The sequence below is a fragment of the Balaenoptera physalus genome (assembly GCF_965194825.1).
Source record: "Balaenoptera physalus genome assembly, chromosome: 15".
NCBI classification, from domain to species: Eukaryota; Metazoa; Chordata; class Mammalia; order Artiodactyla; family Balaenopteridae; genus Balaenoptera; species Balaenoptera physalus.
In genome coordinates, this window is record NC_138894.1 from 10,160,322 (window position 1) to 10,177,374 (window position 17,053).

A 17,053-nucleotide genomic window follows, 5' to 3' on the forward strand; every position below is an offset into this window, starting at 1 on the left:
CCAGAGACAGGGCCAAGCCTGACTCCGCCCTTGGAGGAATTGGGCTGGTCGGTTTCATGGGAGAAAGTAGCTCTTGTCTGAAGCACCTGTGCAGCTGCCGTGGGTGGGCGAAGGCAGAGTTACTGGCTCCAGAGCACCTAGGACTCAGGTTCTTGGAAATGAGTGATGGGCCTGCAGGGTTTGGCTCGACACTTCAAACCCCCAGCCCAGAGATGAGCCCGGTGAAAGGGGAGGTTGATGTGCTGGCTGTACCGTTTCCTCGGGGAAGCTGATGGCTTGGCCTGTGTGCTCCTTGTTCCCTGAAGGTCTGTGTGGTTTCCTCGTCCCGGCCGCAGTCTCCTGACCAGCTCTTCTCCAGGCAAGCGAGCGACACCTCCGTCTCCCCCAGGACCTCGGACAGCAGCGTGGCACCTGTGGCTGATTTCGATTATCCCCCAGAATCCTCCTCCTGCCTGGACAACTCTGCGGCCAAGCACAAGCTCCTGGTCAAGCCCCGCAACCAGCGGTGCAGCAAAATGCGGCGCCTGTCCTCGGTAACCGGGCAGGGGCAGGGTGGGCGGGCCGCCCTGGTCCCGTGAAGCCAAAGCACTGCACGAGCGAGTTCTCAGCTCCCAGAGGGACAAGCTGATGACTGCCTGGGCAGCACGCCAAAGAGGGGTCTGTCCTTACAGGGGCAGCACCCGTGTGCTGCTAAGTAGGTCCTCGCCCCAGGCAGTGTCCACTCTAGCTGTTCAGTTTCTCCCTTGGTCATTCACGCGTTTGTTCATCCATTCATGCATTCAGCTAACGTCCACGACATGTCAGCTCTGTGACTAGCGTTGCTCCAGGGCTAGACGTACAGTCTTCTCACGGAAGACTGGCAATAAACAAGTGAGCACCTCCCTTTACAAAGGTCACGTCCGTGTATAGCCAGTGCCATGGAGGAAGTGCCCATGGTGACGGGCAGGTGGGCTGCTTTCCACAGGACGTTCATGGGGAGCCTCTTTGGGGAGGACCTCGGAACGCATCCCCCAGGGGCTGAGCAGGAGGTATCCTGAGCAGGGGACACAGCCGGTCCCAAGGCCTGGGGTGGGAGACAGCTTGGTGAGTGCCAGAAGCAGAAGGGAGGCCAAAGCGTGTTGAGTGAGGATGGAAGGAGGTGGGCAGGGCCCGGCTGTGCCAGGCCTGCAGTGTGGACATCACACTGAAGACAGTGGGAAGGCAGGGGACCCAAGGCACAGAGCAGGTTCTTGGTAAGTGTTGCAGAATGAAGACCGAATGAATGAATGAATGAGTGCTTAGGCGGGGAGGGGCATATCTGATTTAGGTTGAAACCATGAGCAACCCCAGCTCCTGCGGCATGGTCACGGTCCCACGGTCGTCGCGGGGGGCGGGGCGGGGACCAGGGGCTCGAGGTCCATGTAGGGTTGTCACCTTCTCTGCTGCCCAGTGGTGCCTGCAATGCCTCATCCCCAGAGGAGCTGAGAAGCGGGGTGTGGGGTCCGCCTGGCCACAGAGAATGACGGGGCTGAGAAAGAGATGTTCATAGACCAACATCCCCTCCCTCCTTCCCTCGAGACAAGATCGTGGGGTGTTGATAAGGTACCCTGGACCAGCTCGGCACTTCAGCTGGAGGCAGTGGGCTGGGGCCTCTGGGGGATGTCAGGGACTCCCTGGAGAGAGTGGCTTTTCTTCTGGGCATGTGGAAGGCGCTTTTTAACCTCATGCCAGCAAAGTCGACTTTTGAGGGGACTTATGCTGGGGAAAGAAGGAGGCTGTGTGACCTTCAGGCTAATGTGCTCTCATGGAAACTGGGGACCTGGGTACTTGGGCAAATGCTTATCTGTCCAGTGCCTTCACAGTTAAAGGCTCAGTACTGTGGGGACTTGCAAGGCCTAGTAACTCTGACCTGCCTGTCCTCGTGTTGAGTGTAGCCACAGGACAAGGGCAAAGGCGGCTCCCTGTGGCCCCCAAGTCTGGGCTTTCTTCCCATGGGGATGCCTTCTGCCCTGGAAGGGTGTGTGTAAGCAGCCATCACCTGGCCAGGATGGCCGCGGGAAGCCCGTCTCATACTCCCGGTGGAAATGCAGCATTCCTTCCTGCTGCCCCCTGGGCAGAGCTCTACCTCCTTCTTTACTTTTGAACTTGACTTAGCTCTTGAAGCCCATTTTATAGAATAAGAGGAAATCTGCTTTAGGCAGTCTGGGTAAACACAGTCATTCCTTGATTTAAACTCTGTCCTTTGCACATCTTCCCCCCTTTCTGGGTCGGGCGCAGGCATGGATACGTTATGTTTTTGGAGGTGTCCGTATTTTCCTGAATGCACAGAGGTGTCTGGCCGGTGGTCACCAGTGTCACTGTTGGGTCCTACGTTGGAGGCCTCTGTCCTTTAGTGTCTGCAGCCTCCTTTGCCCTTTGATCATGAGGTCCCTTCTCCTAACCATGAGGACCTTCCTCTGGGGACCACGTGCTTTCAGATGTTCCTATTCTGCTCCAAGGGTGGGGAAGAGCTGCCACGCTGCCCCCTCTGCTGCCCTCCTGACCCTGGGGACTTCTGGAGGTTCCCTGTCCCTTTGGGCTTCACTGGACAGCGAGGTCCAAGTTTCCCCTGCTTCTCTGATCTCCTGTAACATTTGGGGTTTCTTTCTCCATCACCCACTCTGTCACGCCCACCCCCTGCAGACTCAGGCATCTTCAGTTTCCACTTCAGTCTCTTCCTGCTGCTGCCCAAGCTCTTTCGTCCATTTGGGCAGAAGAGCTGTCCACGCCCGGCCAGGCATCCTCTGCCATCAGTGGCGTAAACTCTCTACTCCACATCATGTAGGCTCTCAATCTTTTGGAGCATTGGGGAAAAAAGGGGCTTTTCTTAACCTTAAAAATCCCATCTTGCACAGGAAAACGAACAAACAAAAAACCTTGGCTGTCAAGATTGTGATCCTTATTACAAGTTTGAAAAACATATTCAGGGCTGCATTTGGTTGGATCCATCTGCCCCCACCAAAGCAGGAGCTGGGGAAGAGGAACACACGAAAGACCAACATAGTTTTTGGTTGTCTCAGCATGTTTGTTACCCTGCTGCTCAGAACTGTGCATGGCTCCGGCGCAGTAGAAGTGGAATGCCCGTAAATGTTTATACTGACATCTCACCACGCCAGCTGGGCCTCATCCCAACCCAGGCAGTGCCAGGAGAGGGAATATTATTAACTCTGTTCTGTCGGGAGCAGCGTGATTAGATGACCAGCCCGAGGTCGCCTGGCTGGCAGAGCTGCCAACAAGTCCAGGGTGTCAGAAACAGATGCTTCCTCTCCACACCGGCACTGCCCGTCGTGCCCATGCTCTGCCCATAGATGATGTGCATGCCGCCCAAAGACACTTTCTTTCTGGCGAGAGGAGGTAGATGAGCAGGCAGCCATGATAGAATCTCCATCTGGGTGCGGGCTGAGCAATGGGTCCCTCCCCTGCTTCCGATTCCTCGGGAGGGTTCCGGGGGGTGAAGCTGCTCTGAGGGCCCAGAGTGGGAGGCAAGGTGTGGGTGGTGGAGGTGGAGTGGGTATCCGCATCCTTCCTGCTGTCCTGGCCAGAGAGCCCAGGCTCGGGTAGGAGCCGCTTTGTTCCCTGCAAAGCCTCTGCTCAGCATCGGGGGCCACCCTCTGGAGTGCACGCTCCGTGCCAGCCTTCCTTCTGCCTGGCCTCCCACCATAACCCCTCGGAGCTGCCAGTGGCTCAAGCTGGATGTGCTCAAGCCAGGCCTGCTCCTCAGCTTTATGTTGACTTAATGTGGGTTCCAATAGTTTAAAAACATGAGCCACCAGCCTAAAAGGGTTTCCACATCAAGGATTTCCTGTAGTAACAAAAGGCCAGTAACACCTTAGGAACCTGCAGCTTTTGAAAGTTCTTCTGGGGATTTCACATCTTCCCCTTTTGAAATCCAGAGGAACAGGGTTGTGCATCTTGGCAAAGCTAGCTTAGGTGTCGTCACAAACATCCCAATTATCTTGTGTTAGCAAGCAGATACCAGCTGGAAAATGTTAAAATAACAACAACAACAAAAACCTATTGCAAACACTCCCCTGGGTGTTTGCTAAAAAGAAGGAAGGAGGGCACTGCCCTTGTGCAGCAGCCTGGGTGACTCTGTAAAGTCTAAAGACAGGTCTAAAATCAGGAACTTTTAAAAAACACCAGCCTCAATGCCCTCAGCCTTTCGGTCATTTTCACATTTGCTTGTGAATGATTCATGACTACCTTGATCTCCTTTCCTTCCTAAGAGAGCAAGAACTGACTTTGTGGTTGGTAGGGAGGAAGTGGACTAAATCTAGATTCCAGAGACTTTTCGGAAGAAAAATAGCACGAGGCCGTGACTTACTGCCAAGCCAGGCAAGGCTTCCTATAGGAGTGGAATCAGAGATTGCTCTGGGGGTGCTAGTGGAGCCCTGGAGGTGTGGGGTGGAGGGCAGCCGGCCAGTCACTCAGGCCCAGAGTCTGGCACATAAAATAGCAGGGGCTTGGCTTGACCTGAGCAGGGAGTGGGAGAAACCATTTAAAATGGCAGAATAGATTGTCTATTTTATGTATAGTAGTGTGTGTATGTTAATCCCAGCCTCCTAATTTATCCCTCCCCCCACCTGAGACTCTGAAAAAGAATAGATATATGTATAACTAAATCACTTTGCTGTACACCTGAAACTCACACAACATTGTAAATCAACTATACTCCAGCATAAAATAAAAATTTTTAAAAGACAAAATAAAACGGCAGAATATAAGACTTCAAATTTAGCTGAAAAGTTTGGGCTTTATCCTGTCAGCTATGGTTTGCTATTGACCATGTTGGACATGATAGGAATCATCTTTTAGGCAAACCAGCCTGCCTTTGCTATGAGGGTGCATCCCTGGAGAGAGAAGGAATTGACAGGGGACACCGGCTCTGAGGCAGCACAGGGGGTCAGAGAGGGCAACAGCTTTGCCCCTGGGCCACCTATTAGCTCAGCCTTGGCCAAGGCAGGGACCTCTCTGAGTTCCCAGTTCTCGAAGTGCAAGGAGGAAATAATAATCCTCTCCTCACTGGAGCTAATCAGGGAGTTAGTGAGATAACCGTGTCGAGCACAGAGCGTGGCAGACCTCGCTGTTGCTGGTCCCCTTTCCTTTGCTTCACTCTGTAGAGCAGTGTCCACTGGTTTCTAGCTTGGCCTCGGGAGCCTCAGGCAACATTTATTTTAGGGGCATAACGGCCTCAGTTCTGCTGAAAGCTTAACTTGGGAGGCAAGATTCCAAACAGACCAGTAAGGGAGGATTAAGAAAAGACAGCTGTGTGTGAATGTCCACTTGAGTGCCAGCTTTAGAGACATTCTGCTTCCCTTAAACCTAATTAAACCTTGAACAAAATGGGGAGGCCATAGGCTTTCTTTTTTCTTTTTTTTTTTTTAGATTTATTTATTCATTTAATTTAATTTTTTTGTTTTTTTTTTGGCTCCATTGTGTCTTTGCTTGCACCCAGGTTTTCTCTAGTTGCTGAGAGCGGGGGCTACCCTATTCGTCCTAATGATGCTGTGTTTTGCCCACTTTATTTCTCTTAGAGAGCGCAGTCCGAATCCCTGAGCGATCTGACGTGTACCCCAGAGGAGGAGGAATACGACGAGAAGCCGCTACCCAAAGTCAGCACGGAGGAGAAGCCCAGTTCTGGGCAGCAGGAGGGGGGACAGGACAGAGGCGCCGAGCCTGGGGGGCAGGCGACCATGCTGCCACCTGCGGGGCTCCGTGCGCGGCGGGCGCGCCTGCAGCACTGCCCAGCGTTCACCGCCAGCACCGAGGAGGAGAACCCCCCGGGGGAGAACCCCTCCAGCCGTCTGGCTACCCCGGAGGTCATGGAGGTCACAGAGCCCGTGTGGAGCCCAGCCCCCCGCTCGGAGTCCCCGTCTTGGCCAGAAGGCTCTCCGCACCCTCACCCTAATCCCGACAGCGAAAGCCCGAGGGAGGAGCTGTCCCTGGAAACCCGGTGTCCCCCCGGCGGGGACACCGCGGACGAGGTGGTTTGTGCTTCGGGAGACGTCGAGGGTCGGTTATCTCCCTGCAATCCCGAGGGGGACACGACCCCTCCCGAGCCCGGCCCCATAGCCACCCCGGAGACGCCCTCTGGTCCCGACGGGCCAGACCACGCCGGCCCGAAGGAGGTGCGGCTGACCCTGGACGCGCCGTGTCCCGAGGGCGCAGGGCCAGAAGCCCCCGCCCCCAGCCCGCCGGCCCCCAAGAGCTGCTTGAAGCACAAGGCCTCGGCCGCGACAGCGAACGCGAGCCTCGGCGCGGCCCCCTCACCGCCTGCCTCCGAGTCGCCTGCAGAGGAGCCCGCACCCCGATCCCTGGACCAGGAGGCGGCGCCCGCGGAGCCCCCCAGGGCCGAGCGGGAGGGGTCCCCCACGGAGGCGGCGGCGCCGGAGCGCAAGATGGAGCGAGGAGGCCGCGAGGCGCGGGCCGCCAAAAAGTTCTCGGTGTCGTCGGGCCGCGAGTGGCCGCGCGCGGGGGGCCGCCTGCTGGAGCCCCGAGGCCCCGCCGTCCGGCTGCCGCTTCTCAGGAGCGGTCCGGCCTGGAAGAGCGAGGCCGCCCTCGAGGACCTCCCGGCGCCCGCCGAGCCCCAGGCCCCGAAGCCCGGCCCTCGGAAGCCGCCCGCCCCGGCCGAGCGCGGCTCTCCGGACGGGGCCACCGCGGACCCCGGCCCAGCCGCCCGGGAGAGGCCCGCGGGCGGGGACGGAAGCCCCTTCCCCGTCAAGCTCCGCTCCACGTCTCTGTCCTTCAAACACAGAGAAGCGCCCTGCCCGGAGGGGAGGGGAATCAAGAGGTACAGCGCGGAGGTCAGGCTGGAGAAAGGAGGGCTGACCTTGCTCTCTAGGAACGACAAGGGTCCGCCCGGGACGGGCCCGGCCGCCCGAGGCGCCAGGTCTCCCAACGAGCCGGGGAAGGCGAAGACCCGGTCCGCCGAGCAGCTCAGCTCCAAGCCGCCCCTGCCCAGGAAGCCGCTGCTGCAGGCCCTCACCCTCCCCCAGCTGCCCGCGCCCCCCGACGCCAGCCCCCGGGACCCCGAGAAGGTAGGGCCGCCCGCCGACCCCAGGAAGGAGAGCCAGGCGGCGGAGAGGAAGTCGCCCCACAGGGCAGCTGGTAAGAGGCCCGCGTGGAGCAGCCTGGGGAGGGTGTTTGCGAAGGGTCAGGGCCATGGGGAAGTCACGTCAGTTGGAATGTCTTGCTGGACGTCCGCGAGGTATTGATATATAAATGCATTGGGTAAAAACCTTGCCGGGGAACTGGAGGAAAAGTCAAAATTCCTGTTGGTACCACCAACATGTTTGATCAAGAGTTAGGAATAGAGACTGGGGAAGGGAAACAAATATCAGGGCTTTGTGTAAGTTCTGAGAAGTCAGGAAAATGTAGAAACTCATTTTGCAGCGTCTTCCGAGAGGAGCTGGGCCCCTCAGTGGATCACTCAGATGCTTCTTCCGCCAGAGGGGTACCCCTCCCGGGCAATGTGTGCTGTCACGGGTGGAGGCCCTCCTGGGCCTCTCCTGGTTCTTGGTTATAAGTGAAGCATCTGGCTCCACTGTCACTTAGCATCATTCCGACCTTTCCCCCAAAGGAAGACTTTCATCCTGTTTAATAATAATCAGGATCACAGGGCCCAGCCTCACACAGGAAGAGTCCTATCTATTGGAATCACGAGTCTTCGTAAAATCTGAGTTCTTCATCAGGTGGACCTGAACTGTCCCAAAAGGGAGATGGTGTTAAGATTGGGGCAGAATGTAAGAATCTTGTAAAGCAACTGTCTTTTAAAATGAGTAGAGACAAAATAGATGACCTTTCTCTGTCTTTGACATTTGTCACTTTATATAGTGTTTCAGATGGAATCTGTTGGAAACGGGTATTTTCAGTGGCGCTAAAGAATCTCTCGTTGCTGGTTTCTTTTACTGATGGAAATCAGTGTACCAAAAACGGAACTAGACATGCAAGTCGTGTGTGTGTGTGTGTGTGTGTGTGTGTGATGGGAGCACTAAGAAGAAATTTTCCATGGCAGATTTTATAAAACAACACAACTTTCAGGATATTTTAAGTGGCTGCTCTAAGTTCAGGACTCTGTTTAATCACTGAATAGTGGAACAGAGAGGAAATAGAACCCAGTTCTCTTAGGGACCCCCCACCTTAAAAGGAGGATGAAGGGCACACACAAAGACAGGTTTAAAGACATTCTAGTCTTTTGTGTCTTCTTCCTAGGAAGTTAGTAAAAGTGCAGTGTATAAAGGGCTCTAAATTCTTAAGGCGATACCCAAAGATGCAGGCGATTCCCGGGAGAAGTTTCGGGAAAACGCCCCCAGAAGAGCCGGCATGTGCAGCCTTCCTGATCCAGGCCCCTTGGCTCCGCTGTGATTTGCTGTTGCTGCTGCTGCTACATTAGGATAATCAGTGAGGGAACTTTGGGGGAGGTTCAAGCTGTAGCTGATTATCCACTCTGCAAATTTCCAGGTTATTGAAGCTATTATAGAGTGATTCAAAAAGCCATTGAAATAGCCAGGGCGGAGGAGGGTGCAGATAAAACCCTGACATCAGCACCATCCACCTTCGTGGGCTAGAGTTGAAGATGTCTCTCACAGGCTTGCTGAATGAAGAGAACTTAAAGACAGGATACTCAGATTCATGGTCAGATCTGGAAAAGAAGCTTCAGAGGGCGATGCTTGACAGATTGATAATTTATAACTTCCTCAGCTTAAGCTGTGAGAGTCAGGCTTTGTTCACTGTCAACTGGCTGGAATGGTCTGTAGTTAGAGAGCTTCTGTTTTTTCTTTTGATTTGTAAAATACAATATAATATTTATTAACGGCTTTGCTTAAATAGAAGAGAATTGTGTTGTCCGACTAGCTTTATTAGCACTCCCTAAGCCACAGAAGTAACTGACTCAGATGAATTCTGGAGTGGAAGAATCTAGGTTGCTTTAGGGGGCAAGGGTAGTGATTTTCATTTCGATGCAAAGAGAGGAGATAATTCTTACATTCTGTTGGGAACCGACCCTCCCAGGGTGGATGGTATTTGAGGGACGGGAGCCAGGCAGGCTGGGGCTGCTGTCTGGTGCCCCCTGGGACCGTGGGGTCTGGGGGCTGTCTCCTGCAGGCCAGAGTGGAATCTCAGAGCCCCAGGCTCCCAGAGCCCATCAGTGAAGCAGCCTCCACCCCTTCCCCAGACCCTGGGTCTGCTTGTGGTTCAATTCGTTATTATTTCTGCTCTCGTCCTCATGGCTCCCAAATTATAGCAGCTGAAGGCAATTAAATTCATATAAAACATACAGATAATAAAATGTTGTAATAACAGTATTACCCAGTTTTCCAGGAAGGCCTAATTATTGCTGTTTATTATCTCGTGGTGGCAGGTGCTTTTACCCAGAGCTCCCAGATGGGCTGCCATCTCCCCTGCCCCCCTTCCAGGGGTGAGCACCATAAAGCTGGGTTATGGAGGTGTCCCAGATGGGCACAGTTCCATCTCGGGGACTCCAGCTACTCTGTCCCAGCACTCCTGCTGCTTCCCCCACCTGCCCCTTACACCCTGTCTTCCTTCCTTGAGGATGGAGAGACCCCGGGGGTGTGGGATTCGGGGAGGATAAGGTGGTTGTTGGCAATAAACAGAGGAGCCCAGCTTGCCGACCGGGCTGAGCCTCACAGGGCACCTTGGGGTGGTCGCTGTGAACCCAGTACATTTGTGCTCGTTGCCGCAAAGGAGACCAACCAGTCTGCTCACTTGCCGTAGGAGGTGAATGGCCCTGGCTTATCAGCCCTGTTCATGTGTGCAGACACTCCCCATCCTCCTGTTGGACCAATCCGTCCCAGTCTAAATCACCAGTCTGGAAGCAGCTTCCTGCGCACAGAATTAGAAATGGAACAGGAAAAATGGTGAAATACACAAAACATAGAGAAAAAAAGTAGTCGTCCGTAGGTCCACTCTCTGGATGTTATCCCTGTTGGCCTTCCTTCTAGTCTCCTGTGTGTGTGTGTGTGTGTGTGTGTGTGTGTGTGTGTGTTTTATTTGCTATGTAGTGGTGGACACTTGTTGGATATTTTGGAGAGTAGCTGGACAAAGCACTGTTCTCACCAGGGGCCTCATTTGATAACCAGCCTCTGCCCCTAGTCCATGCTTGTTCCCTCCAGACCGGGCTGGTGACAGTGGCACACCAGGTCCTGGAGCCAGTCCTCACTCATTCATGCATATTCGTTCTTTCAACAAACATTGATGTACTCCTGCCGTGCACACTGCACTGTGCTGGCCCCAAAAAGTGGTCAGGAAGAGCACGCCAGCCTCGCTGTCCGGGAGCTTAGGGGCCTGGGGAGGCAGGTGGCGGCGACTGTAGGTAGATGCCCATCTTTCTTTGGATGGCAGGGAGATTTTCTGGAGGAAATGAGCTCAAAAAGACTGTCACCGTCTCTAATGACAAAGTTATTTCAGTGTATTCAAGTTCATTTGAGTAGAATACAAGGAGTTTGGTGGGATTTTGTGTTGGTTGTTTTTTTTTTTTTGTATAAAAAAATATATATATATATACAGGTCTTTTATTCTTAAAGAAAAGCAGCTTTGTTCACACCTGCCTTTCTTTTTAGCCTTATCCGTTCCCTCATGGTCCCTTCCTGGCAAGTGTGGTCCACACCCTGGGCCTCCATTTCCCCGCCTTCCCTGTGCTCCTCAGACCGTGTACATCCACTCATCCTTGCTTGCCTCCCAGTGGGATCACTCTCCTCGGCTAGGACACCCCCGTAGCAGAGCCCGTAGTGAAGCCACACCCCCTCAACAGTTGTGCTGGTGGTCCTGCAGGTTCCCTTCCCTCAGCACTCTGCCCCTCAGGTGGTCCTGGTCATAAGAGTGCAGAGCAATGCAGAGGCTGAATCCCAGCTTTCTAGCCAGAGAATCTTGGGGTGTGAAAAACCACAGAAGGGAGACACCTGAGAAGGGTCCTTCACATACAGGTATGAAATCCTGGGCTTGGCCCTGAGATGCACCTGCAGATCAGCACAGAAAAACCTTTGAGAATTTTAACAGGACCAAGTCTCAACATAATACTCAAAATGTCTAGGATACAAACCAAAATTATTCAACCTACAGAGTACCATGAAAACCAAAAAAATTCTCAAAGAAAGAGGCAATCAACAAGCATCAACCCTGAGATGATCCAAAGGTTGGGATTATTAGAGAAAGACGTTAAAGCACCTGTTAAACCATGTTTCCAAGATGTAAGGGTAAGCACTCTTGAAACAAATGGAAAGATTCTCTGTAAACAAATAGAAGCTTTTTTTTTTTTTTTAAAGTGGATTTTTTTTTAATTAATTAATTTTATTTTTGGCTGTGTTGGGTCTTCCTTTCTGTGCGAGGGCTTTCTCTAGTTGCGGCGAGCGGGGGCCACTCTTCATCGCGGTGCGCGGGCCTTTCACTGTCGCAGCCTCTCTTGTTGCAGGGCACAGGCTCCAGATGCGCAGGCTCAGTAGTTGTGGCTCACAGGCTTAGTTGCTCCATGGCATGTGGGATCTTCCCAGACCAGGGCTCGAACCCGTGTCCCCTGCATTGGCAGGCAGATTCTCAACCACTGCGCCACCAGGGAAGCCCGAAGCTATTTTAAAAAGCCAGAGAGAAATTTTAGAACAGGAAAATATGATAACAGAAATTAAAAATTCATTGGAAGAGTTCACTAGGAGAATGGAGGTGATAGAAGAAAGGGTCAGTGAACTTAAAGATAGATCGATAGAAAACATCCTGAACACAAAGAGAAAAAAAGATTTTTAAAAAAAGCCTGGGGGGCCAGAGCAACAATATTACAAAGTCTAACACTCATGTCATAGGAGTCCAAGAGAGGAGGAGAAACAGATTTGAATAGAAAAAAATATCTGAAGAAATAATGACTGAAAACTTCCTACATTTTGGAAAAACAAATTTACAGATCCACGGAGCTCAGGCAAATTACTTTTGCACCCTTGTAGAAAATGTGGCCATATCGTTTGGTTTTACTTCACCTTTTCAACAAATGGTTGTGGAGCATGTGAACATCCATATGCAAAAACGTGAACTTTGACCAAAGTCTCACATCATATACAAAAATTAACTCAAAGGATTCACTGACTTGCAAGTAAAATGAGGGGACCTCCCTGGTGGTCCCATGGCTAAGACTCTGTGCTCCCAATGCAGGGGGCCTGGGTTCAATTTCTGGTCAGGAAACTAGATCCCACATGCTGCAGCTAAGACCCAGTGCAGCCAAATAAATAAATAAATATATTTTTTAAAAAGGTAAAATGAAACCATAAAACTTGTAGGAACTTAGGAAAAAAATTTTGGAACATAAGACTAGGCAAAGAGTTCTTAGACTTGACATCAAAGCGTAATCCATGAAAGGAAAAATTGATGAATTGGACTTAAGAATTTAAAACTTTTGCTCTGCCAAAGACCCCATTAAGAGGATGAAAAGACAAGCTACGCGTTATGAGAAAATACCTGCAAGCCGTATATCCAGTGAAGGACTGATATCTAAAATATATAAAGTAGTCTCAAAACTCAACAGTACAAAACCAAAAATACATTAGAAAATGGGCGAAAGATATGAATAGATATTTCACCAGAGAGAATATTACAGATGGCAGATAAGCACATGAAAGATACTCATCATCATTAACCATTAGAGAAACACCAGTAAAAACCCATGAGATACCATCACACGCATGTTAGAATGGCTAAAATTAAAAATGCTGATAATACCATGTGCCCAGGGGGTTGCGGGACAACTGGAATTCTCACGCATTGCTAGTGGAAATGCACAACAGTACAGTCACTTTGTTTTTGTTTTTTGTTTTTATTATTATTTATTTATTTATTTGGCTGTGCCAGGTCTTATTGCGGCCAGCAGGCTCCTTAATTGGGGCACGCGAACTCTTAGTTGTGGCATGCGTGTGGCATCTAGTTCCCTGACCAGGGATCAAACCTGGGCCCCCTGCATTGGGAGCGTGGAGGCTTAGCCACTGGAGCACCAGGGAAGTCCCTGGTACAGTCACTTTGGAAAACAATTTGGCAGCTTCTTACAAAATTAAAAGTACACTTACCTTACAGCCCACCAATCCCACTTCTAGGTATTTATCCCAGATAAAGGAAAAGTTAGGTTACACAAAAGCCTGAACACAAATGTTTATAGCAGCATTATTCATAATCATCAAAAACTAGACACAACCCAAATATCCCTCAACTGGCCAGTGGATAAACAACCCACACAATGGAATATTAGTCAGCAGTAAAAAGGAATGAACTGTTGACACACACGATAATGGATGGATCTTAAATGCATATGCCAAGTGAAAGTAGCTAGTCTCAAAAGATTATCAACTGTAGGATTCCATTTATATGATGTCTGAAAGAGGCAACAATACAGAGACAGAGCAGATCAGCAGATGTCAGGGTTTGGGAGTAGAGGTGGGGTCTGACTACAAAGGGGTAGTACCAGGGAATTTTGTGGGGTGTTGATATTGTTCTGCAGCCCATTTGTGATGGTTGTTAGAAGAATCTAAGCATGTGTTCAAACTCAGAACTGTACGACAGAAAAGATGAATTTCACTATACGTAAATTTTAAAATAATCTTTTAAATGGCACAAAAAATAAGTAGTAGCCTCCTTTCCACCCACCTCTGAACCTCTAATCGCCCACACACACAAACACACACACACACACACACACACACACTCACACAGAAGGAACCACACTAACAGATTCATCCCAGCTCTTTTCCCATGGCCATTGCGGTCATAGCTACATCAATGTTGATATATAGGCACAGCAGTCCTTTTTTAAAAATCACAGAAATGCATGTTGGCTTGCAATTAGATGTTTTCAGTCTACAATAAAGACTGGACGGGCTTCCCTGGTGGTGCAGTGGTTGAGAATCTGCCTGCCAATGCAGGGGACACGGGTTCGAGCCCTGGTCTGGGAAGATCCCACGTGCCGCGGAGCAACTGGGCCCGTGAGCCACAATTACTGAGCCTGCGCGTCTGGAGCCTGTGCTCCGCAACGGGAGAGGCCGCGACAGTGAGAGGCCCATGCACCGCGATGAAGAGTGGCCCCCACTTGCCGCAACTGGGGAAAGCCCTCGCACAGAAAGGAAGACCCAACACAGCCAAAAATAAATAAATAAATTAATAAATAAATCAAAAAAAAAAAAAAAAAAAAGACTGGGCATCTTTTCTGATGAGAATGAGCCACTTGTCCTCATTCTTTTTAAGGGCTACAGAGTACATGTACCATATTTTATTTAGCCATTCCCCTACTGAAGGGAGTTCCAGTTGTTTTGAGGTCTTTTTCCCTTTTGCTAACAGTGGTGCAGTCACCCTCCGTGTTCGTTTTAGCTCTGTGTATTCACACAGTTGTTTCTCCAGGCTAGATTCTTTTTTGTCTTCTTTTTTTTTTCTTTTTTGACTGCGCTCTGCGGCTTATGGGATCTTAGTTCCCCAACCAGGGATTGTACCCCGGCTCTTGGCAGTGAAAGTGTGGAGTCCCAACCACTGGATGGCCAGGGAATTCCATATCTAGGCTAGATTCTTAAAAGTGGGTTTTCTGGCTCACAGAGCTTGTGAAGTTTTAATTTAATAGACAACTTCAAATGATCCTCCGTAAAGGTTGTACCAGTTTACACTTCTAAGAGCAGAGTAGAGGCTATTTCTCCGCCCCCTCATCAGCACTAGGTGTTATCAGTCTATTTTTAATTTCTTTTTTTTCAATCTGATGGTTGAAGAATGTCAGTTGTGTTTTACACCTTGGTCAGCAAGTCCTGGTCATCCTAATGTGACATGTCTTTATCCTTGCCCCCTGCACCCAGGTCCGCCCTCAGCAACCTTTAACCTGACACCTGCAGCACCTCCTCCCCCCAGCTCTCCTCTCACCCTCTCTTCCCAAGTCGTGGGTCTAACCGCGGAGCTTTCCTCTTTAAAACGTCCCGATGCCTTCCCATTATATTTAGAATAAAATTCAAAGTCCTGCGTGAGGCATTTAAGGCTTCTTAGATTCTGGCCAAAATCAACATTTCTGCCTTCCCAAGTTCATCTGCCACTCCTTCCCTCCCTCTGATATCTCCAGCCCCACCCCTGCCACCAGGTCCCTGAGAACATCAGGGGCTTTGATTCTCGGCAGTGTCTGTGCCTGGGGGAGGGGCGGGGCTCCTGGCCTGCAGTGGGTGGCCCTCAGCCGTGAGTGTGTGTGTGTGTGTGTGTGTGTGTGTGTGTGTGCGTGTGCGTGTGTGTGTGTGTGAGACCAGGTGCTGGGACAAGGCTGGGAAGCAAGCCAGGCAGAGCTTGCAACCCAGAAGAGCCTGGGTTTGGAGGTTTGACTCCGAGGTCCACCCCTCAGGGGCTGTGGGATTCGGAGCCATTGAGTTTCTCAACCTCTGTGTCTTAACTTCCTCTTTTGTAAAATGAGGTTAGTAGTAAGTCACGGGGCAGCAAGAGCATTTTCACTGCCAACCGTGATACAGTCTCACAGGGGTACAAGTCATACTTCCCTAAGGAGGTACCGAAACCTCCTCTGGGCGGCGGAGACCAGCGGGCGAGCGTGGGACTCTCCTGTCCCGGTTCTGCTGAAGGCACCGCTGCGTAGATGTGAGACCCCAGAGAGAACGTGTGCAGAATACTGTGGGAGTCACGGACCACCACCAGCTCCCTGAGTGTACACAGGGGTCCTAAGAGGGGAGAGGAAGAGAGCGTTTGCAGGGGTCACAGCTGCAGTTCTGTGAGTCCTCAGCTCAACAGGGTGGCACCAGGGGAGCCTCCCTAATCCCGAGGGGGCCTCCCACGGGACAGGGACGGGGCGCAGGGACTCTGGGGACAGGAGCCGGTGTGGGTGGAGGGGAGCTGAGCTAGCCGGGGAGGGTGGGTGGTGGGTGGGAATCTCTCAGAGTCAGTTTGGGACTCTGCCAGATGCACCCAGGACACAGCCCACCCGGACAGTGGCAGGCGCCGATCACAGGAGAGCTCTGCCTGTCCCCCACCCCCTCCTTCCCAGACCCCCAGCCCCTGGGAAAGGACCCCCGCACACACCCGCAGCTCAGACAACCTGCATTCAGGGGGGCAGGAGACAACGCTGACTCAGCCCAGAGGTGACGCCGTGTTCTGAAGTGACCGCAGTAAAACTTAGGCCAAAAGACTTGCCCAGAGGCACCTGGCATGTGACCCGGGGGGCTGGGGGGAAGCGGCGTTTGGGGCCGTGTAGACCACCTTTGCGTCCAGTATCTTCACTGTAATGCTCTGGGGGGCGGGTATCAACGGGGGGTGGCTGTGTGCTCCGGAGGACACGTGGCAGTATCTGGAGACATGGTCGAATGTCACAACTACAGTGCGAGGAAGGGAGATACCACCAGCATCTAGTGGGAGGAGGCTAAACGTCCTACAACGCACAGGACAGGCCCCCAGCGCCCCCCAGCCGAGAATTATCCAGCCCCAAGCCTCGGTATTGCCAGGGTGAGTAACGGTTGCTTGTCACTCCGTGATAAGCAATGATGGGAGGGCATGACGTGTGGGAAAGTTGTGGGGTCATTCCCATTAATATGATACGGTGTGCGATGTAGTGAATGAAGGTTAGGGATCCAGAGGCCTGTGTCCAATGCCCCCTTGGTGACACATTGGCTGTGTCACCTTGAGCAAGTCCTCTACACAGTGAGACTGTGTTTCCATCTCTGAAATGGGGATTGAAAGTATTCTATGTTACAAGGCGAGTTGTGAGGGTCATTATGAATATGATACTGCTCTGAAAACTGAGACCTAGTAACCCTTAGCTGTTAATGTTTTTGAGTGATGAATCAGGGAAAGGTCCCTACCTGTCTGGGGTTGGGGGGGGTGTGTAATAGAGGAGGGCAGATCCAAGCTCTGTGGACAAGAGCCATCCCTCCACTGATTGGCCACTCGGTGGCCACTCGAGACAGAATTCCACTCGAGACAGAATTCCAGCTGTTCCTGGAGAGCCACCAGGAATCCAAGGTGGGGTGACTGTTTACATTCTGAATTGTAGGAGGATGCCGTGTAATATAATAATTTCACTACTCTTCCT

At 51.8% G+C, this 17,053-nt stretch overlaps 1 protein-coding gene across 8 annotated transcripts in view; it reads left to right on the plus strand.

The window, feature by feature from the left end:
* Positions 1–17,053, plus strand: part of CRACDL (CRACD like) — a 123,309-nt gene that overhangs the window by 95,595 nt on the left and 10,661 nt on the right. For 7 of the 8 annotated variants that reach the window (XR_014254183.1, XM_082427245.1, XM_082427246.1 and 4 more), the window contains 2 exons: positions 306–533; positions 5,553–7,125. Coding sequence is in view for 7 of the 8 variants with exons in the window: in XM_082427245.1 (XP_082283371.1) it covers positions 306–533; positions 5,553–7,125 (1,801 nt within the window). In the remaining variant the exon portion in view is untranslated. The remainder of the gene's footprint in view (positions 1–305; positions 534–5,552; positions 7,126–17,053) is intronic. The other variant, XM_082427250.1, reaches the window with a different exon arrangement.